A 22,699-nucleotide genomic window follows, 5' to 3' on the forward strand; every position below is an offset into this window, starting at 1 on the left:
CTCACTCTCATCTCATCTCTGATCTCTCACATCTCTGATCTATTTTTGGTATTTTTGGTTGTGCTATTTTTGGTTAGTCTTTGCACGAACAAGATCTTTCACTTCCCTTGGTTCGTTGTTTGTTTCATTATTGAATTCAAGTGTATGTGCTGTCAAAGTTTGAAGCTTTTTTGTTCGTATCTGTCTGCGTTCTTGTGCTGCTGCTTTTTTCTAATGGTTTTTCTTTTTTGGTGCATTTGATATCTCAGGGACTGAGTTTCTTGACTGTTTGAGCTTTCAAAGAAGGAAACTTTTGGCTTTTCTTTTGTGGGTTATGTACTCTCTCAAGCGTTAGTAAAGTTCTTCAATGGATACTCTTGAGCAGGGTGAAACTTGTTAGGATTTTAAATTTAATTAAGCTTGGTGTTTGGGTAAAAGTGTTTAAAGAAAAAGTTTAAATTTGTTGCTTGAATTGAAGTGTGTTAGGTTTGTATGCAATTTAATGGAGTCTTGGAGCCATGTTTCTGGGGGGAAAGGATCTATCGCAAATGATACAATTTCACCTTCGGATTCTTCTGCAAGAAGTAAAAACATATTGATAGGCTGGGAATTGAAAAGTTTTGGTAATAACATGTTAGTCTCAGGTCAACAACAAGCTATTGAGAACCAAGGTTTTAGTGAATTTGGTATTCAAGAATTGGTAGGAAAAAGAATACCTAGCAATCCAATTAGAGATGTTTTGAGTAGAAAAGAAAGTAGTGGAAGAATGATGAGTCCATTTATGCCTACCTCAAGCTCATTTCTTGTTGAAGATGAGTCCACTTCAAAGCTTTCAAGCTCTGTGGTGGACTCCAACAGCAGTAGGGACTCATCACTTTTTGATCTAAAGCTAGGCAGGTTTGTTGAGCAAAGAGATGCTCATGCTCATAACTCTAAGATTTCTAGAGGAGCCCCTCTCTTGTCTTCTTCGGAGTCGTCTACGCCTCCAAAGAGAGCGAGATTAGCCGAACTTACTTCGCATACTGCCTTTTGCCAAGTTTATGGTTGTAATAAGGATCTCAGCTCCTCAAAAGACTACCACAAGAGGCATAAAGTTTGTGAGGTTCACTCAAAGACAGCTAAAGTTATTGTGAATGGCCTTGAGCAGAGATTTTGTCAACAATGTAGCAGGTTGGTTATGTTTTATCAAGTCCTTTCTAACTCTATTGTAATTTTTGAAGCTTTCAAAAAACAATTCCCCTTTTTGTTTCTTCTTGTCATTCATAACAGAGGACTAAGAAACACTGAGTTCACCCGTATCCACCCGTACCCGTACAGGGTAGGGCACGGGTCCAACATTTTGCACCCGTATAAGGACCCGTACCCGTTTGACCCGTACCTGTTTGACCTGAACCGTACTCGGCCCACCCACCCGTTTTGTGAGGTCTAGTGAAAAGGGATGAAAGTGCAATAATATATTAAGAGAGGGACTAAACAAACTCAAAGAGAATAGTATGACTTTAATTTATTTCTCAAGTGACTTCACTTAACATGGAATACTTCACAAATGGAAACGGCCCTATTTATAGGAAACTAAACTGGCAACTCTAAAATTACCTGTCGGATAAGAATTTCAATGACCACTCATATTAAACGTTGAGGTGAATCAAACTCGGAACCTCTTGAGTAATACTCTCAAAAGTCTTACTTGACCACTTGGTCACCCAGTGGTGGTTTACTTGCCATAAACTTGTCTTCATTGAAATTTTCTATTTGTCAAGTATTTTTCATTTGTCAGGCAGAATGCCATATGTGATGTAAAATGTGGTTAATAATTTTTCCCTTATACAATTTAAAAAAAAAAAAAAAGTGATTAAATTGATAATACCCTGTAGAAATAATCAATTTTACCACTCTTGACAGAGACATTTTTCATTATTGAAGCTATATGTTTCTACATCTATTCATTTTTATTTCTAATTGTATAGACTTTCCTCCCAGCTCTGAAATCATAAACACAAGACAGTGCTTCACATTGATAGCAAATTTTCCCATCAAACTAACAATAAATTAAATCATTGATGTATGATATAATATTTTATAAAAAAATATGATCATAAAACAGACTTTTGGTTTATAAATACATGTGTAATGGTTGATATTCAAAAGCTTAGGAACTACAGAGTGTTTTCTAGCAAGTTGAGAGTCATCCTTCATCCTTTGATAGAGAAAGAATATTAAATACAACACATATATATATTCACTAACAACACATATTTCATAGAGTCAAAGTACATGAATATTTCAAGGTTTGATCAATATGATTATTTTGTTTTGCACAACACTTTAACTAGCTAGAATTTCAAAGTAATTGATTTTGGAACTGAAACATATGACACACTTATAAATCACCAAGAGAGAAGAAGTATTATTCTATCTTTGTTGAGAGTAAATGTTTTCTAATTTCCAATTCCAGGACTAGGAACTGATCTCTTCAGAACTGGGACATCCTTTGCAATGTTCATGCCACTCAACTTTTCATTTGTACCCAGTTTATAATCAAACTGTTTCCCAGAAGAAAGTGTACTTGTGGCCTCCTTATTAAAGCCACTCAAAACCAAATTTTCCTCCAGAGAAGGGACGGCCTTCATTTTCTCCACGCTCAAGATTTTTCTACCTTCAAAAGAAGGTACATAGAAGATTGTGATGACAAGAACATAGACGAGAGCAGTTTTGCTCAAAGAAGCCATGGAAAATGGTTGAAGAGAAAATATAGGCAAATGTTTGCAGATAAGATAAATGGTTGAGTAGTAAGGTCTAGGGGTTCTGGTTTAAGAATTGCAAGCTACTCTAAATTTATAATGGGGAAGAGGCGCAAGGGTCAAATTATTTTTAAGTGTCCTTGAAACAATGCCTTCTGAATGCTGGGTTAGGCAGATTTGAACTAAGTTGAGGGGCTCTGTTCCTATTACTTTCATGTCATTTCTTGGAGCCATTATTAGTCCTCGACATTATTGACCAGTGCAAGCAATATCAGAGAATTAGAAACACGTACGCATGGATAATTAATATAGTCATAAAAATGGGATTAAGAACACAAACTGAGGGCTACCGTTCTTTTTCATGCATACAAAATTTCAACATCCTATAGTGAAACTTTACACAAATTAAATGCATGTACCCAATTATTACAGTACTAGAGCGTTAAGTCGCAATAGTTTTTCTAATTATAGATTACGTCCAGAAAAAGTTTCAAGAGGCTACGCAAATTCTTGGTTCTATTTGGAGTTGATGAGCCGATTTTAATTCTAGTTCAGTGGATCGAATATTTGTGGAAAGTCACTTCATACGAAGTAGTGCTCTTGGTAAGGTAATTTTGTAGATTGCGACATTAATTGCGTAAATGGCTTCACAAATTGCAGCACAAGAATTTAGTGGACGCCAGCAAGTTCTACGACTAAAACTGAATGCTCATTAGTTCCTGGGAAGTATATAGGAACAAAATAACCTAGAGCAATGATTTAACTTAACTTGTGAGACAGAAAGCAGTGCTTATATTCAACCATTTCAATCACAACTTTTCTTTGCTTTGTAGAATTACGTGTTTGAATTTTCCTACAAATAGTATTAGAAAAGTGGAAAAAAGATGTAGGGAATAAAACTATAAAAGTAAGCACCAAACCCACCAAAAATTATGAAACTAAGATTGACAAGGAAACTCTCCAGCAAACCATAAATTGATCTTTAATTTCAAAGGCCTTTAAGATTGACAAGTAATCCCAGTGTAATGTTTTGTCGATTTCATTCCTTCGAAGAGTCTTCAAATGAGTGCCTTTGAAACGTGTTGTTCAGTAAATCTCAAAGAAGAATAGAGGATGAAAGAGAGAAAGGATTTCTATTGATATTTCGTTAAGGAAAAACAGTTACAATTAGCTCATGTTTTATACTCTCATGAGCTGAAGCAAAGATGAGTAAACTGATAACTGATAGCATCGTTACAAACAATGTAAACCTAAAGAACAAAACGACACCGTATACAAGAGAGGCAAGAGACAAATTACAAGGAGATCCTTAACTCTTCATTTTATGACAAACACTTCCCCTTAAACTATACGGCTCTGTTTTACACCAAGAATGACTAACATCCCCTTGTAGACCAGACCACTCAACTGCTATGACTAACATCCCCTAGTAAATCAAACCGTTGGTCTTGTTTCAGTAAACTGCTTATTACAAAGAGCTTTTAGCTGATTTAAGCTGAAAAAGAAACTGTGACCTCCTCTATTCTGGATTCAGTTTCTGCACTTTTTTGTTCTCCATTCAGTCCTTACTCAGAACTCTCTGTTCTCCATTCAGTTCTTACTTAGAACTACTATGTTCTTTATGCAGATTCTGCACTGCTCTATTCTCAATTCAGTTCTTCATCAGAGCTTCAAAAGGTGACATACTCAATAGCAATTAAAGCAGCAATAACCGCAGAAAGCACGAAGTTCTTACTCAGAGCTTGAAAAAAAAATCTCAACTTATGTAGTCATGCCAATTTGGTTCCTGCACTAAGCTTCAAAAGATAACAATACAACAGCAACAACCAGGCTAAACAGAAAAAATCTCAACTTATACAGCCATGCCACTTTGGTTCCTGCACTGAGCTTCAAAAGGTAACAACACAATAGCAGCAACCCAAAAAAAAAACATAATAGCAGACAGATCAGTAGGCAAATCTGTAGGCAGATCTGTATCACATCATCTGGACTAAACAATTATCACAACATCTAGTCTGAACAAATCAGTGTGAAGTGTGAATCAAACCAGTACATTTCATGACTAAGTCTCCAAGTGTGCTGCAACCACTGTAAGTTTTTGTTTTAACTCCTGAAATTATGAGATAGAAAGAGCCTTTATCAAAACATCAACAATTTGTAACTTTGACGAAGCATATTGAACCAAGACCTTTTTGGCTAACACTTGATCCCTTATATAGTGGGCATCTATCTCTATATGCTTTGTTCTAGTATGAGAAACAGGATTGGCTGCCAAAGCTCCTGCACTTATGTTATCACACCAAATTATGGGAATGGAGTTCAATTTCACATCTAATTCAGAGAACAAGCTATTCAGCCATGCTAATTCAGTTGTTGTTTGAGCTAAAGCCTTGTATTCAGCTTTGGTAGATGAGAGTGCAACCACTTTTTACTTACGAGAACTCTATTGCACTAGATTGGGACCAAGATACACACAATACCCGCTTGTGGATTTTCTATCATCCAAATTACTACCCCAATCAGCATCAGCATAACATTCGACACACAACGAGGCAGCTGATTTGAAAAGAAGACCATGAAATGAAGTGCCTTTAATGTATCTCAACACACGTTTGCAAGCCTGCCACTGAAGCTCTGTTGGAACTTGAAGGAATTGAGTTAGCTTATTGACTGTAAAGCTAATGTCAAGCCTTGTTAATGTTAAGTATTGTAATGCTCCAATGGCGCTATGATAGAGACTAGGCTCCTTAAATAACTCACTATCAGCAACAAAAAGTTTTGTCCCAACAGCCATGGGAGTAGGACAAGAATGAGCATCTTGCATTTTTGTCTTGACAAGCAAATCAGTGACATATTTGGACTGCCTTAAGTGAATTCCTTCATCTGTTCTTGTAGCTTCCAACCCCAAGAAATATGTGACTGATCCCAAGGTTTTTAGTGCAAATTGAGTGTTTAAATCATGAACCAACTTACTAATGGAAGAGTTGCTGGATCTAGTTATCAAAATATCATCAACATACATGAGCACATAAAGAACTTGACTTGTATCTTTGAGAATGAACAAGCTAGAGTCAAAAACTGAGTTTTGGAAACCTTTTTCTAGTAATGCTTGCTTCAATCTGTCAAACCAGGCCCTTGGAGCTTGTTTCAGACCATACAATGCTTTATTGAGCTTGCAAACATGTAGAGGACAGGCTGAACTCTCAAACCCAGCAGGTTGTTGCATGTAAACAATTTCACTCAATGTGCCATTCCAAAAGGCATTGTTTACATCAATTTGGTGTATGTCCTAACCATAAGAAACAGCAAGTGTAAAAATAATGCAAATGGTGCATGGTTTAATGATTGGGCTAAAGGTTTCAAAATAATCTAGCCCGGGAGTTTGCTGAAACCCTTTTGCTACCAACCTAGCTTTATATTTTTGTAAAGTGCCATCAACATGAAACTTGGTTCTAAACACCCACTTATTTCCAACAACGTTCATATCAGGAGTTTTAGGAACAAGAGTCCAAGTATTGTTCCTTAAAAGTGCATCAAACTCATCTTGCATAGCATCTTTCCACTCAACACTAGCCAAAGCTTCAGGTATGGAATTAGGTTCTGGTTGTATGGCTGGTGATTTGGAGGAAAGTAAGACTGTGGTTGTTTGTCCAGTAGCCTTTGCACGAGTGAGCATAGGATGGGTATTGGAAGGTTGAATTTGATTCTGTTGTGGTTGGTGAGGGTAGGCTGTTGCTATTTGATGTTGGTGAGAGTAGGCTGGTTCTGTTTGATGTTGGTGAGAGTAAGCTGGTTCTGTTTAATGTAGGTGAGGATAGGTTGTTGTTGTTTGATGTTGGTAAGGGTAGGCTGTTGTAGTATTAAAGTGATTATCGTTGGAGGATGTCTGATTAGTTTGGTTTTGTAGATTAGAAACTGAAGTGACCTGATTAATGTGTTCTATTTGAAGCTGTGATAGTGCTAGATCAACTACAAGTGGACAAGAGGATGGTGTCTCTAGGTTGGTTGATTGAGAAGTGGGAATATTTGCTGGTTTGTAACAGGTGAGATCAATGGCAATAGAACAATTTGTAGGTGATTTATGAAGGGCAGATGGTGAAGATTGTAAAACAGAATGTGAAATGGTTAAGCCTTGAGACCTATCTGTTTTTGGAAAGGCATTATCATGGGTTGGAATGACTGGTTTGTTGGAATTATCACTGCAAAGATCAGCTACAAAACAGTCATGATGCAAAGAGGATTGTCTGCTAGAGCTGTGATCAGTTGCAGTTGGCATTACAATGAAAGGAAAATGTGTCACTGGAACATCAGGACTGACATGGCTAACTTGTTCTAAGGATGTCTATGAAGAAGACAGACCAAGAAAGTGAGACTCAAAACCCTTTTGAAATGGAAATTCAGACTCATTAAAGTGGACATTTGGGGTGATAAACATTTTGCCTTCAGAATTGACACACTTATATCCTTTGTGAATAAGACTATAACCAACAAACACACATTTGGAAGAATGAAAACTAAGTTTATGTTTATTAAAATCTCTAAGATAAGGAAAGCAACCACATCCAAAGATTTTAAGAGAAGAATATAATGGTTTTGATGCAAACAAGACTTCATATGGTGAAAGCGAGTTCAATACAGAAGTAGGCATTCTATTTATAAGGAACACTGTTGTATCAAATGCAAGCCACCAATAATGTAAGGGCATGGATGCATGAGCTAATAGGGTAAGACCAGTTTCAGCAATGTGTCTATGTTTTCTCTCACTTCGCCCATTTTGTTGATGAACATATGCACACGAATGCCAAAATTGAATGTCGGCAGTGGTGAGATAAGAAATGAGACCCTTATATTCCCCACCTTCGTCTGATTGCAAGCATTTGAGCTTGCAATTAAACTGTCTTTCGACCAAGTGATGAAATTTGACAAACACATAATAAACTTCAGCTTTTGTTCTTAAGGGAAATAACCAAGTGAAACAATTATAATCATCTATAAAATGGACATAATATCTATATCCTTCTAAGGAAATGACTGTGAGATAGACCCCAAACATCACTATGAACAATTGCATGAGGATGAGTGGCTTTAGAGTGAGAAATTGGGAAGTTATTCCTATGAAGTTTACCTAATTTACAAGCATCACAAAAAGGTAACTATGACATAAGACCAGCAGGATTTTTATGCATAGAAGATAGGATCTTATGTAATGATTCAGCATGCGGATGTCCTAGTCTATTGTGCCAAAGTGATAGTTGAATTTCTGGATTATTACTGACTTGAAAGACACATGGTGTATTATGCAATGAAGGTGTATTATGTAATAAAGATGCATTATGTAGTGAAGATGCATTATTGGTGGTTTCATTCAGTTTATCACAATGCTGAGATGATAAGCAAGATAATTGCAATATTCTTTTATTTAAAGAAGACACATTACAAGATAGAGATGGTTTACAGATATTTGAGTCAGTGGCCTCTGACTTACAACTGCTATTAGAAGACTGTATTGCAGTCATAATACAACTGTTATTAATAGAACTAGCTATATTTTCTGCATGTAAAGTAGGTCCTAAGGATATTTTTTCAACAACAGTAACATAAGTTTGAGGAACAGAAACAGACTGACTACTAGACGTAACAGTAGATGATAGTAGGGAAGGAGAAGTATGTGATGACAGGTTAGAAGGTATTTGCAACTAATACAGCCCAGCCTTAAGTCCTCCCTACAACAGAACTGTTCTGGAAGCTTTGTCCTTTACAGTGCAATAATCACAATCAAACTCAACAACAACATTATTATCTTTGGTAAGTTTTGAGATACTAAGCAAATTCTTTATAATCCTAGGCACACAAAGCACATTCTTTAAGTAAACACATTTAGATTTCAAGGAACTAGGAAGCAAAGCAAAACCAACATGAGAAATGTTTAGAGACTCACCGTTGCCTACTTGTAGTTGATCATTACCATCATAGTTACGGCTGGCTGTTAACTGATTTGGATCTGATGCAACATGATCAGTTGCACCAGAATCCATATACCAGGCTGGATCAAGAGGTGAGTTAGAAGTGATGATGGTAGGATGAAATGAGTTCATGTTAGGGAAGGGTGTAGCTGACTGAGCAGCAAAAAAGGCTTGGTTTAGAGGTTGCATTTGTGGATTAGGAACCTTAAAGCCTGGCTGTTGAGTTGAGTAAGAAGGTTGCTTTTGCTGATCAGGCTGATACTATTGAGACTGGTGATTGTGGCTTCCATTTTGTTGTATATGATGGTCATAGAAGTTATTGCTAGGACCAAACATATTGCCAGATGAATTAGTGTTGAAGCTGCCAAGACTAGCACCAAGACCTTGAGAAAAACCATTCAACTGCTATGGTGGATTGAAGTGAGCTGAGGCACCACTAGTATAACTGGTATTAAACTATGGTGAAGAACCATTATAGTTGAGTGAAGAACCATTGTAGTTGGAGTTGTAACGATTATAACATTGAATGGCTGTGTGTCCCATTTTGTCGCAAACTTGACAGATTGGTTTGCCTCTCCCATGTTTCTGCCCCTCCTTCTGCCATTTCCAACATATCCAAAGGGTCTATAGGCAGGTAAATTGGAAAGCTGACTTATAACCTCAGATAAGAGGTGAAGAGAGTTCTGATTCATTGACAAAACTCCAACAGTCAATGGATAACTCTGTGAAGGTACAGACAGAGCATTCTGCAGTGGAACCATATAATTGATTGATCCAAAATGTCCAGATCCAGGACTTCTAGAAGAACCTTCAATAGAGTTTAAATGTACTAACGCTTAGTTGGGACAAAGAAGTTGATACTTAGTTAAGTTGGGACTGAGTGATGCCACATTGACTGAGCAATTTGGAAAATCAGGAGAATTAAATTTCTCAAGTCTCAATTCATATTTCTGTAGCAGGAATTGAGCCTCTTGTAAAGTAATTGAATCAAACTTGGACTCAATCCTAGAAGTTAGATTAACAACAACTACTTCAAACTCTAGACCTAATCCATCTAAAACATACTGTAACACTTCTTCATCTGAAACAATCTGACCACTGGACAATAAACTCTCAGCAATCCCTTTCATTTTCTTCACATACTCACTAACACTCAGATTGCCTTTTTGTGTGGTTTGGAGCAGGTTTTTCAAATTCAGAGATTTAGCTTTAGAATCAGCCAAGAACTCGCTTTCAAGTGTAAACCAGATATCAATAGCAAACTTGCATTTCGACACTTGACTGAACATGCATTCAGAAATTGATGCTAGGAGCCATGTTACAAGAAACTTATCTGTCCTTTTCCAGATTATGCATTCTAGATTAATCTTTTCTTTTCCTAGGGTTTCCTTAATCTCACTTGAGCTTAGCTCTTTCAATTCATCATCACAAACAATAAGAGGTTCAGGACATGTAATCAAACCTATTAGGTGTTCTTCAAGATCGTGAGCACCTACTGTAGAGAGAACTTGAGACCTCCAAAACCGATAATTGTCTCAGTAATTGTCTCTAGTCAGTTTTAGAGTGATCACTTGAAGACTGGAACTGAAAATCGAAGAATGAACACTGGTTGAGCAGTTAAGCATCTTTTCTGTACTTTTGTTTGACAGATTATTACTAGGAACTCTAGCCATTGATGTTAGTCTTTTAGCTCTGATACCAAGTAAATCTCAAAGAAGAATAGAGGATGAAAGAGAGAAAGGATTTCTATTGATATTTCGTTAAGGAAAAACAGTTACAATTAGCTCATGTTTTATACTCTCATGAGCTGAAGCAAAGATGAGTAAACTGATAACTGATAGCATCGTTACAAACAATGTAAACCTCAAGAACAAAACGACACCGTATACAAGAAAGGCAAGAGACAAATTACAAGGAGATCCTTACCTCTTCATTTTATGACAAACACTTCCCCTTAAACTATACGGCTCTGTTTTACACCAAGAATGACTAATAGTTCATAGTCAAAACAGAGCTCTACAAATCCAAGAAAATGAACGAAAAGTGCAGCCCCTAACTGAACTATTACGAGTCTTAAAAGTGATCAATATTTTCTTCTAACACAAACTCGTTAGGGTCAGAGTCAATACACTTGATTTTAGATACACTGCATTAGCAATAAGTATGGAGTTACATGAAACTCTAAAATTCCTCTCTATACACACATCTCTAAAATTTAAGATATGATTGATTTATACTCTTTACAATCCAAAAAAATCCAAAAATAATAACCCCGTTTTATGTTTCTCTCTTATTTTTTCATACCTAGAATAATCATCCCTAAAAGCTATAGATTTGATTAAGTTTTGTGGTAATGTAAATCGATTGTAGGGTAGACTTTATTTTCATAATTAATTAGAGGTAGCCATGGGTCATTTCATTTTACATTCATAATTAATTAGAGGTAATCATAAATCATTTCATTTGACATTCATAATTAATTAGAGGTAGTCATAAAAAGTCTAATACTAAAAGTAGTCAATTCTCAATTTCAGTACGTCAACCAAACATTATTTATATTACAACAATAGTTTGTGTCATTAATGTCACATGTATTCACCCTAAATAAAAATAGTTTCCATTTTGCCGGCCATCAATGTCAGTCAACTTTAGTATGAAAGTATAGAGTCTCTTTGTAATTTGTCCCCTGCTTTCCTCTGTTTTCTCTTACACGATGTCATTTTACTCTTGTGAATATTATTGTAAAACAATCATCTGCTTCAGCTCATTACAAGTATAAAAGTGAGCTGTTGCATCTATAATTCTTTACCTAAGAAATGAAAATACTGGTTACTTGAGTACTCTTTGAAATTCTCTCCAGAACTCTCCACTTCTCTTTTAAGGTTTTACATGGTATCAGAGCCAAAGACTAACGTCAATGGCAAGAATTCCTAATCATAATCTCTCTAACAAAAATGCAGAGAAGATGATTAACAGCTTAGCCAGTTTTCACTCTTCAATTTTCAGCTCCAATCTTCAAGTCATTACTCCAAAATTAACTAGAGACAATTACCGAGATAATTATCTGTTTTAGAGGTCTCAAGTTCTCTCCACAGTTGGTGCTCACGATCTTGAAGAACACCTAACAGGTTTAATTTCCTGTCTTGAACCTCTTATTGTTTTAGATGATGAATTGAAAGAGTTAAGCTCAAATGAAATTAAAGAAACCCTAGGAAAAGAAAGGATTAATCCATAGTATATAATTTGGAAAAAGACAGATAAATTTCTTGTCACATGGCTCTTAGCGTCAATTTCTAAATGCATGTTCAGTCAAGTATCGAAATGGAAGTTTGCTACTGATATCTGGTTTGCACTGGAAAATGAATTTTTGGCTAATTCTAAGGCTAGAGCCTTGCATTTGAAAAATCTGCTCCAAAATACACAGAAAGGCAGTCTGAATGTTAGTGAATATGTTAAGAAAATGAAATGGATTGTTGAGAGCTTATCATCCAGTGGTCAGGTTGTCTCAGATGAAGACCTATTGCAGTATGTTTTAGATGGATTAGGGCCAGAGTTTGGTGCAGTGGTCGTTAACTTGACATCCAAAATTGAATCCAAGTTTGATTCAATTACGTTACAGGAATCTCAATTTCTGCTACAGAAGTATGAACTGAGACTTGAGAAGTTTAATTCTCTTGACTTTCCAAACTGCTCAGTCAATATGGCTGCACTCAGTTCCAACATGAACAAGGCTTAGATTTCTAACTCTGCACCAGCTTCCACGATTTCTGCTGAAGATTCCTCTGGAAGCGTTGAATCTAGAAATTTTGGGTTAACAAATCATATGATACCACAGCAAAATGCTCTGCCTATGCCTTACCAAAATTATCCCTTGACTGTTGGTGGATTGTTGATGAATCAAAACACTCCTCATTACTTACCCGAAGCTACAAATCAGCTTGGTCAATACAATGTTCCTTTCTATAGACCTTTTGGCTATATTGGCAATGGCAGATGAAGGGGTAGAAACAATGGCAGAGGTAAACCAATTTGTCAAGTATGTGGTAAAATGGGCCATACAGCCATTCAATGCTATCATTGTTACAACTCTAATTATAATGGCTCTGCACTTCAGTTCAATATCTCTAGTTATTATGGTGGTGCTCCAGTTTCTGGTTATTCTAGTGGTGCTCCAGTTTCTAGTTATTCTGGTGGTTCTCCAGCTTCTTTAGTCCATTTTAATACATCATCACCATAGCAATTTTCTAGTTTCTCTCAACATGACAGCATTGGTGCTAATTCCTCCAGAAACACCTTTGGTACCAGGAATCGCCTGTATGGTTCTCATCCACAACAACACGGGAGTCATAATTCACAGTCTCCACAGTATCAATTCATTGACCAGCAAAAGCACTCTTCCTACTCAAACCAACAGCCAGGCTTCCAGGTTCCCAGTCCACAAATGCAACCCTCAAATCAAGCTTATTTTGCTACTCACTCACCTACATCTGTTTATCACACCACCATCACCTCCAACACACCTGCTGGCCCTGCAAGGTATATGGATTCTGGTGCAACAGATCATGTTGCATCAGATCCAAATCAGTTAACAACTAGCCGAAGTTATAATGGTAATGATCAACTACAAGTAGGCAATGGTGAGTCTCTAAACATCTCTCATATTAGCTTTTCTTTACTCCCTAGTTCTTTGAAACCTAAATTTGTTTACTTAAAGAATGTGCTTAGTGTATCTAGAATTACAAAAAACTTGCTTATTATTTCCAAACTTACCAAAGATAATAATGTAGTTGTTGAGTTTGATTCTGATTATTGTACTGTAAAGGACAAAGCTTCTAGAACAGTTCTGCTGCAGGGAGGACTTAAGGCTGGTCTGTATCAGTTGCAAATACCTTCTAACCTACCATCGCATACTTCTCCTTCCTTGCCACCATTTGCTGTTCCTCCCAATAGTCAATATGATTCAGTACCTCAGTCATATGTTACTGCAGTTGCTAATCAACCTTTAGATTATGTTTTACAAGAAGGAAATAAGTCTAGTTATGTCAATAAAGGTTGTATCATGACTGATTTACAGTCCTCTGATGATAGTTGTAAGTCAGATGATAGTTGTAAGTCAGATGCTACTGTCTCAAATTTGTGCAAAACATCTCACTCATGTAATATGCCTTCTCTAAATAAAACAATATCATCATTACCTTCTTTGTTGTCTTTACCTTATGATACATTACATATAAACACCAATAATGCTTGTGAGCTTAACAATACCAATCAACCTTTGTTAAATAATAAACCTTGTGTTTTTCAAGTCAGTAATAATAAAGAGAATCACTTATCTCTTTGGCACAACAGATTAGGGCATCCATATGCTGAAACATTGCACAAAATCTTGTCCCATTTTCAGCAAGTTCCTGCTTGCAGTATGTCCCAATTACCATTTTGTGATGCATGTAAGATAGGTAAACTTCATAGAAATAACTTCCCAATGTCTCACTCTAGAGTAACACATCCACTTGACATTGTTCATAGTGATGTTTAGGGACCATCTCCAGCTGCTTCCTTAGAAGGATATAGTTATTATATTCATTTTATTGATGGCTATAGTCGCTTCACTTGGTTATTCCCTTTAAGAACAAAAGCTGAAGTTCAATCTGTTTTCATTAAATTCCATCACCTGGTCGAAAGGCAGTTTAATTGCAAGCTCAAATGTTTGCAATCAGACCAAGGAGGAGAGTATAAAGGCTTAATTTCTTACCTCACTACTGCTGGTATACAGTTTAGGCATTCATATGCATATGTTCACCAACAAAATGGGAGAAGTGAGAGAAAACATCGGCACATTGCTGAAACTGGTTTTACATTATTAGCTCATGCATCCATGCCTTTGCATTAATAGTGGTTTGCATTTGATATTGCTGTGTTTCTTATAAATAGGATGTCTATTGCTGTGTTGAATTTTCTATCACCGTATGAAGTCTTGTTTGGATCGAAACCAGTTTACTCCTCTCTTAAAACCTTTGGCTGTACTTGCTTCCCTTACCTTAGAGACTTTAACAAACATAAACTTAGTTTTCATTCCTCCAAATGTGTGTTTGTTGGTTATAGTCTTATACACAAAGGTTATAAGTGTATCAATTCTGAAGGTAAAATGTTTATCACTCCTAATGTCCATTTTAATGAGTCAGAGTTTCCTTTTAATAAAGGTTTTGGTTCCAACTCTCTTGAGTGAAATTCACCTGTAGCACCTGTTGAACAAGTAAGTTTAACCAGTCCTGAAATTCTAGCCCCTAGTCTTCCATTTATCTTTGAACAATTTGCAACTGATCGTAGGTCTAGTAGAAGAACTCTCTTGCATCATGGTTGTCCTGTAACTGCTTCTTGCAATAATAATTTCAACAAACTAGAAACCTCAAACACTGTCATCTGCTCTTCACAAAATTTTGAGACTCACGATGTAACTACTTCTTAACCGCCTTCTTTATCTGCTCCACAAAATCCACCCACACTCCAGTCTACTAAATCTGCCTTACCACTTTCTTCACTTCCCTATTCAATGTCTGAACCAGAAAACTCACAAGAACCTTCCAGTTTTCACATATCAGAATCCTCCCCAAACAGTTTTGTTCCTGAAACACAAAACAATTATTCAATTGTGGTTGACTTCACCAATTGTAAACCAGATAGTTCTTTAAAAACTCATCCAACCAGTCTAGAGACATTGTCCTCTTGTCCACTTGTGGTTGATTTAACACCATCACAATTTCAAGTTCCACCATCAACATTATTACCTACCACATCAGGTCATAACCTACAACAACAACCAGATTCTATAACCTTAGCAACTGATCACACTCAACAAGATCAACACAACCAAAAACAACCTTTCAATGTTCATCCCATGGTAACCCAAGCTAAGTCTACTGGTCAAACAACAACAGTCCTAATGTCCTCCAAATCATCAGCCATCATACAACCAGAACCTGCCACTATACCTGAAGCTTTGGCTAATGTTGACTGCAAGAATGCTATGCAAGATGAATTTGATTCACTTATAAGGAACAATACTTGGACTCTTGTTCCTAAAACTTATGATATGAACATAGTTGGGAACAAGTGGGTTTTTAGAACCAAATTCAATGCTGATGGTACATTGCAAAAATGTAAAGCTAGGTTGGTAACCAAAGGATTCCAACAAACCCCGGGCTAGATTATTTTGAACCTTTCAGCCCGGTTATTAAACCTTGCACCATTCGCATTATCTTCACACTTGCTGTCTCTTATGGTTGGGATATACAACAAATTGATGTCAATAATGCCTTCTTGAATGGCACATTGAGTGAGACTATTTACATGTAACAACCTGTTGGGTTTGAGAGTTCAACATGCCATTTACATGATTGCAAGCTTAACAAAGCATTATATGGCCTCAAACAAGCTCCAAGGGCCTGGTTTGACAGATTAAAGCAAGCCTTGCTGGAAAAAGGTTTCCAAAATTCAGTTTCTGATTCTAGTTTGTTTATTCTCAAGGATGCAAGTCAGATTTGTATGTACTCATTTATGTAGATGACATCTTGATTACCGAATCCAAGAACTCATCCATCACCAAGTTAGTTCATGATTTAAACAACCAATTTGCGTTGAAAACCTTGGGATCAGTTACCTATTTCTTGGGTTTAGAAGCTACAAGGACTGATGGAGGAATTCACTTGAGGCAATCCAAATACATAGCAGATTTACTTGTCAAGACAAAAATGCAAGATGCTCATCCTTGCCCAACTCCCATGGCTGTTGGAACTAAGCTTTTTGTTGGAGATAGTGAGTTGTTTAAGGAGCCTAGTCTTTATCAAAGCACCATTGGAGCATTGCAATACTTGACATTAACAAGACCTGACATTAGTTTTACGGTTAACAAACTAAGTCAATTCCTTCAAGCTCCAACAAAACTTCAATGGCAGGCTTGTAAACGTGTGTTGAGGTACATTCAAGGTACAAAATTCCATGGTCTAATCTTCAAACTAACCACCTCTCTTTGTGTTGAATGCTATGCTGATGCTGATTGGGGTAGTAACTTGGATGATAGAAGATCCACAAGCGGGTATTATGTGTATCTTAGTCCTAATCTAGTTCAATGGAGTTCCCGCAAGCAAAAGGTGGTTGCACTCTTATCTACTGAAGTTGAATATAGGGCTTTAGCACAAACAGCAACTGAATTGGCATGGTTGGACAGTCTATTCTCTGAATTAGATGTGAAACTAAGCTCTATTCCCATAATTTGGTGTGATAATGTAAGTGCAAGAGCTTTAGCATCCAATCCTATATTTTATGCTAGAACAAAACATATAGAAATAGATGCACACTATATAAGAGATCAAGCGTTAGCCAAGAGACTCCTGGTGCAATATGTTCCATCTAAGTTGCAAATAGTTAATGTTTTGACAAAGGCTCTTTCCATTTCTCAGTTTCAGGAATTAAAAGGTAAGCTAACAGTGGTTGCAGTAGAATTGAAAACTTAGTTGCTGAAGAGATCTTCATTTGCTGGTTTGAGAACTTGCTATTGTTGAAGTTGGTATCAGTTGCTATAAATGTTGAAATGAGTATCAGTTGCTGTATATGTTGAAGTTGGTATCAGTTGCTGTTGTTGAAGTTGGTATCAGTTGCTGTAAGTGTTGAAATGGGTATCAGTTGATGTATATGTTGAAGTGGGTATCAGTTGCTGTTGTTGAAGTTGGTATCAGTTGCTGTAGATGATTGAAATTGGTATCAGTTGCTGTAGAGATGGCTCTAAGCATCAGTTTACTGGTTTCAAGAATTTAACCAGTTGTTAAAGTTATAATCAGCTCAGTTGGTTTTAGTTCACTGGTTTGCTCAGTTTTGCTTGTTTTGAGAACTTACTCAACTCTTGAAGTTAGTATCAGGCACAGTACATTGATCTGAAATCTTAATCAACAATTGAAATTGATGTCGACTTTGAAATTGACGTCAAGATCAACTCACTGATCTTAGAACACCTCTTACTACCAATCGTATCACAAGTTTTTCACACTGCAATAGTGATTCACTATGTAGTCTGCATATTTGCAGACTTTATGCTAAAACTTGAGTTTAGTTCTGATCAGTTCAGTTCAGATTAGAAAATGATTATGAGCTTTGAAGTATTAGTTCAGATCAGAGAATGCTTATGAGTTTTTTTATGTCAAGAATGAGGAAGCAAGTAAAAGAAACGTGAGCTGTTTATTGGAACAAACTAGTGGCTTAGTCTACGGGGGAATGTTAGTCAGTATTTGATTAAACCCGTGGCTTGGTTTACGAGGGAATGTCAGTCAGCTTTAGTATGAAAGTATAGGGTCTCTTTGTAATTTGTCCCCTGCTTTCCTTCATTTTCTCTTACACAATGTCGTTTTACTCTTGTGAATATTATTGTAAAACAATCATCTGCTTCAGCTCGTTACAAGTATAAAAGTGAGCTGTTGCATCTGTAATTCTTTACCTAAGAAATGAAAATACTCGTTACTTGAGTACTCTTTGAAATTCTCTCCAGAACTCTCCACTTCTCTTTTAAGGTTTTACAAATCTTAGTAGACAAGTCCAAGCACTTTCCTAGGTACTAAATCTAAATAACTTAATCAACGATATAAAGAGCCAAACAACACAAAATCTAAAACAGCTTTTTACACGTGACCTTATGGGTCTAGTTTAAGGTCTCTCCAAGACATTGATATTTATATGACACATGAAAATTTCTAACATAGAACTTTTAATTTTGTCATCATGTTTAAAACCACTTGGATGTTTTCTAATATTAACCCTCTGACACTATTTGTTTGTTAATGGTAATAGAGATAAATATAACTATGTAAATTGCTTGTAAAGGGAAAGAAATCTCCATGGATTGTAAATTCTTGTTAGTTCTACTGTTCCTTTACCACTATACTACAAATGCCTTTCTTACAAACCAAACATCAGCCAAACCCAATGCTTCATGGGAAAACAACCCAAATAAAAGAGGTTATCAATTCATTGATGGTACTTAACTCAGACCCATCCTTCTTAGACTTGACAAAAATGGCTACCCAAATTTCAGCCTTGGTTTCTTAAATACAAATTCGACTTCTTATGAAAACTTATATCTTGTGATAGTTAAATTCTTAAGAACCTCCAATTCATCCATCGGAAACTTTGATCTTCCATTCGTTATTATCTGGTCTGCCAATGGAAACTCTCCAGTTCAAGAGAATGCCACTCTTGAACTAGCTGGAAATTTGATATTGAGAGATGTCAATGTTGAGATTGCGGAGCCAAATTCAATCCAAATTAGAATTGGATTAGGACATGGGTTTTCCTAATTTGTGTTTAAGTATAATTGTTTTCTTCTAGTAATACAATTGGAAATAAGATTATAATTATATTAGGAATTAAAATATAATTCCTATTAGGATATGGGATTAGAATTGTTTTCCTAATTTGAGGCATGAGAGATTCTTGCAATATTTCTTCTTCTTCATGGTGAAATGTTGCAGCAGCAAAGTTGACATAGCTCTCATACGGAGAGTGAACCACTGTAAATCTTGTGTTTGTGTGTGTGGTTATTTTGTATCCTTTGTTTACATTATTTTCGCTTTCAAGGATTTAGGATTTACTATTATTCAATTAAATCCCCCCAACAGTCTATGGTCGTCAGGTTTGGTCTACCAATACCTCTAGCAAAAAGGTTTCACGGATGTATTTACATGGAAATGGAAGTTTGGAACTTGTTGGTGCCAGAAGGAAATCGCTCTAGAAGTCCTTTGATCACCCAACAAACACATGGCTACCGAAACAACTCCTGAAGTTTAAGAAAATTTGACTTCTACCATTTCGGTATCCAATCTGTCAACAAGCAAGTTCTCCCTTCAGTTATCGTATAAGAATATTGGTTTTTACTTTAATCTTAGTTCTCCACAAAAATATCGGACTCTAGATATTCAAAATGGAGAAAAACAATTCATTCGGCATAGACCTCTTAAAATTCTCTTTCAAAGAGGAAGGTGTGCAGTACACAGCAACAAGGAACCACTCCCTGTTCTTGAGGCCGGAACCGAAAGGCCAATTCAATATCTATCGAATTACCAATGGGAAGCTGGAGATTTTCGATCTCTCTATACAAAAACTATATGGGGAGTGTATCTACCCACATATTGTGGCAATTACAGGGTCTGCTCTCAGGATAAATGCAGTTGTCCAGGAGATTCAAGATACTCTAAGCAATTGAATGCTACCGCAAATGAGTTTTCATGTGCATAGGATGTGCCGTTGTCATGCCAAAACATAACTCTTCACAACTTTTTGAAGCTTGAAAATGTTTCTTACTTTAGATTTGTCTCCCAGTTTGTTGATATAGATGTAGAGAGCTGCAAAATGGCATGCCTGAATGATTATTCCTGCAAAGCTGCCTTGATCCAATACAAAAGCAACCTTAAAATTGGTAACTGTTCTTTAGGAATGGAACTTTATTCTCTGAGGAATAATACGGGAGTGGTTTTTAATGACAATGCATTAGCATTCATCAAGGTACAAATGCAATCAAATATCATGGCAAAAACACCCTCGAAAGAACAGAAACTGCCTCTGGTTTTATTAATGGTATTGCTTGTTTCTGCTTTCCTAGTTTTATCTATTGGAGCATGCTATTGCTACAAAAGATGGAGGACGAAAAAATTTGTGCTTCAAATGCAAAGACGAGACAACTCCAATGACTCATCTTCCCTTCATGTAACCAACATTTTGAGGAAGTTTTCCTTCAAAGATCTGTGATCTGCAATGCAAAATTTCTAGGTTAGGCTTGGTCGTGGAGGGTTTGGATCTGTTTTTGAAGGAGTCCTGCATAATAGTACTAAAGTTGTAGTGAAACGCTTAGGACCAGATGCAAAGCAAGGCAAGAAAGAAATCCTATTAGAAGTTGAGACAATAGGCAACATTCACCATTTTAATCTGGTAAGACTTGTTGGTTATTGTGCTCAAAGATCAAATAGACTTTTGGTCTATCAGTACATGTTTAATGGTTCATTAGATAAATGGATTTTCCACCGAAACCACGCACAAACTCTCACTTGGGAAACAAGAAAGAAAATCATAGTTCAGATAGCAAAGGGACTAGAGTATTTGCATGACTATTGCAATCCAAACATCATTCACTTTGACATCAAACCTCAAAACATCCTCCTGGACATAGATTTGAATGTCAAGATTTCTGATTTTGGGTTAGCTAGATTGATTGATAAGGATCACACCCATGTGATGACTATGCCAAAGGGAACGTCGGGATACATGGCTCTTAAATTGATAGGGGGAAGAAATATCACAGTGAAGATTGATATTTACAGTTTTGGAGTTGTGATGTTGGAAATCATTTGTGGAAGAAAAAGTTCTGACTCCTGGCACGGTGATTATCTAATTGATACTCTGAAGATCAAGGCAGAAGAAAATCAACCTTTTGATTTAATTGATGAACAAAGTGAGGACATGCAAAACAGCAAAGAAGATGTTGTAAGGATGATCCGAATTGCCATTTCATGCTTGCAAAAAAAACTTTTATAAAAGGCCTTCCGCATCAATGTTGGTAAAGGTTTTTGAGGGTTTATTGGACTTGGAACTTGCAGCAGACTATAGCTTCTTAGATTTTATCCTTGAAGAAACACCCCGAGATATCATCCCAAGTGCTTCATCAACAATCATACCATCAGTTTTTAACAAATTGATTATCATGCAATCAAAATAACATTGTACCTATTCTTTTCTAGAATGGAACAGTGTCAAATCTAATCTTGGTACTATTTGCTAACAATTAATTTATCCATTCACCACTTCTAATTTCTACATTTGCACAAATTAATTCCAAGCACTGGCAAAGAAGATCATGACTAAAATAGTTTTTAGTTTGTAGGCCTGCAACCCCACTAACAAAAGTCAGAAGAATGGAAATAATGCCAAAGAAAAAATAGAAAATTGGCAATCAGGAATTGAAGAATTTAAGAAAAATTAGAAAAATAAAGACAGAATGCAAAGTTATGTCAATGTCTTATTCTTGACTATCAGTTAAGACAATAAGGTTATGGCTCATATGGTTTGGATTATTTGCTTTGTGTGTATTACTCTTCTGTAGCCTTATTAAATGAACTCCACTTTTACTAACTTAGTCAACCACTGTTGGAATTTGGGAGTGACAAATCAAACTTGCATGGCCCAAAAACGTGATGAACTATAGAGAGAAAACTAAACTTCTTCTTTTATTAATCTGAATGACTCAACATACATTGGAGACTTCTCATCTCTTTTATAGGAAGAGACCACAACTCTAATCCTAATGAAAAACTACTTCCTTATTCTACTAAAACTAAAAAAGGAAAAAATACATAAACTCAAATTCATATTCCTAATTAAACTCAACATAAAAGGAAAACAAACAATTAAACTTAAACTTAAACTCCTAAAGTAAACTAAAACTCTAAAACTAGAAACTAAGTCCAACTCTTCACATTTTACGCCCTCTCTTACGCACGCCTCTCTTCTTTGTTTTTGCACTCATTGTCATGACCTTTTCTGTTGCCGCGGTGATCGCTCTTTTTGCTCCACATTCTACGCTTTTTCCAATGCTCACCGCGATGACTAGGTGGTCTGCTTCTTTCTTCTTTCTCTTCAACCATTCTTCTTCCATCTCTTCGATTGTGGCCATCATTTCCTTTACCAATACAAGTTCATCTTTCAACAGCCATGTTATCGGCTTCAAGGTTAAAAATAAACTGCAATACTAATAGAGGAAGACGATGATGCAACTTTTAAAGGTACAAAAGTGAGACTCTAATCCCCATGTATTTGTTAGTATCATGAATGAATATAGTACTATTTAAGTTGGATATGTTTCATACTTTACATGGGATTAACGGATTATCGGTATTTGCTGACACACTCGGGGGATTGTTCGTACTTTACATGGGATTAATGGATTATCGATCAACCGTTCCGTGAAGAGGAACAAACGTTCCA

General features: G+C 36.4%; 2 protein-coding genes across 2 annotated transcripts; both read left to right on the top strand.

Moving 5' to 3' along the window:
• Window positions 1-481: 481 nt before the first annotated feature.
• On the top strand, window positions 482-1,790 carry LOC116145508 (squamosa promoter-binding-like protein 6). Its single transcript, XM_031430967.1, has 2 exons — window positions 482-1,149; window positions 1,757-1,790. Exons 1-2 carry the CDS (start codon window positions 482-484, stop codon window positions 1,788-1,790), a joined length of 702 nt encoding a protein of 233 aa, XP_031286827.1.
• Window positions 1,791-19,646: 17,856 nt separating this feature from the next.
• LOC116145509 (G-type lectin S-receptor-like serine/threonine-protein kinase At5g24080) lies at window positions 19,647-21,253 on the top strand. The gene is made up of 3 exons (XM_031430968.1): window positions 19,647-19,870; window positions 20,032-20,227; window positions 20,492-21,253. Exons 1-3 carry the CDS (start codon window positions 19,647-19,649, stop codon window positions 21,251-21,253), a joined length of 1,182 nt encoding a protein of 393 aa, XP_031286828.1.
• Window positions 21,254-22,699: the final 1,446 nt, after the last annotated feature.

This window comes from Pistacia vera, unplaced genomic scaffold (assembly GCF_008641045.1).
Source record: "Pistacia vera cultivar Batoury unplaced genomic scaffold, PisVer_v2 Contig462, whole genome shotgun sequence".
Lineage (NCBI taxonomy): Eukaryota > Viridiplantae > Streptophyta > Magnoliopsida > Sapindales > Anacardiaceae > Pistacia > Pistacia vera.

What these genes read in the sequence shown, in the direction of transcription:
- LOC116145509 (XM_031430968.1), top strand. Translation starts at nt 19,647, where the DNA reads ATGGAGAAAAACAATTCATTCGGCATAGACCTCTTAAAATTCTCTTTC. An exon ending in CATATTGTGGCAATTACAGG is followed by an intron (nt 19,871 to 20,031) that starts GTCTGCTCTCAG and finishes TTCTTACTTTAG; the next exon opens with ATTTGTCTCCCAGTTTGTTG. An exon ending in ATGCATTAGCATTCATCAAG is followed by an intron (nt 20,228 to 20,491) that starts GTACAAATGCAA and finishes CAAAATTTCTAG; the next exon opens with GTTAGGCTTGGTCGTGGAGG.
- LOC116145508 (XM_031430967.1), top strand. Translation starts at nt 482, where the DNA reads ATGGAGTCTTGGAGCCATGTTTCTGGGGGGAAAGGATCTATCGCAAAT. An exon ending in TTTTGTCAACAATGTAGCAG is followed by an intron (nt 1,150 to 1,756) that starts GTTGGTTATGTT and finishes TTCATTTGTCAG; the next exon opens with GCAGAATGCCATATGTGATG.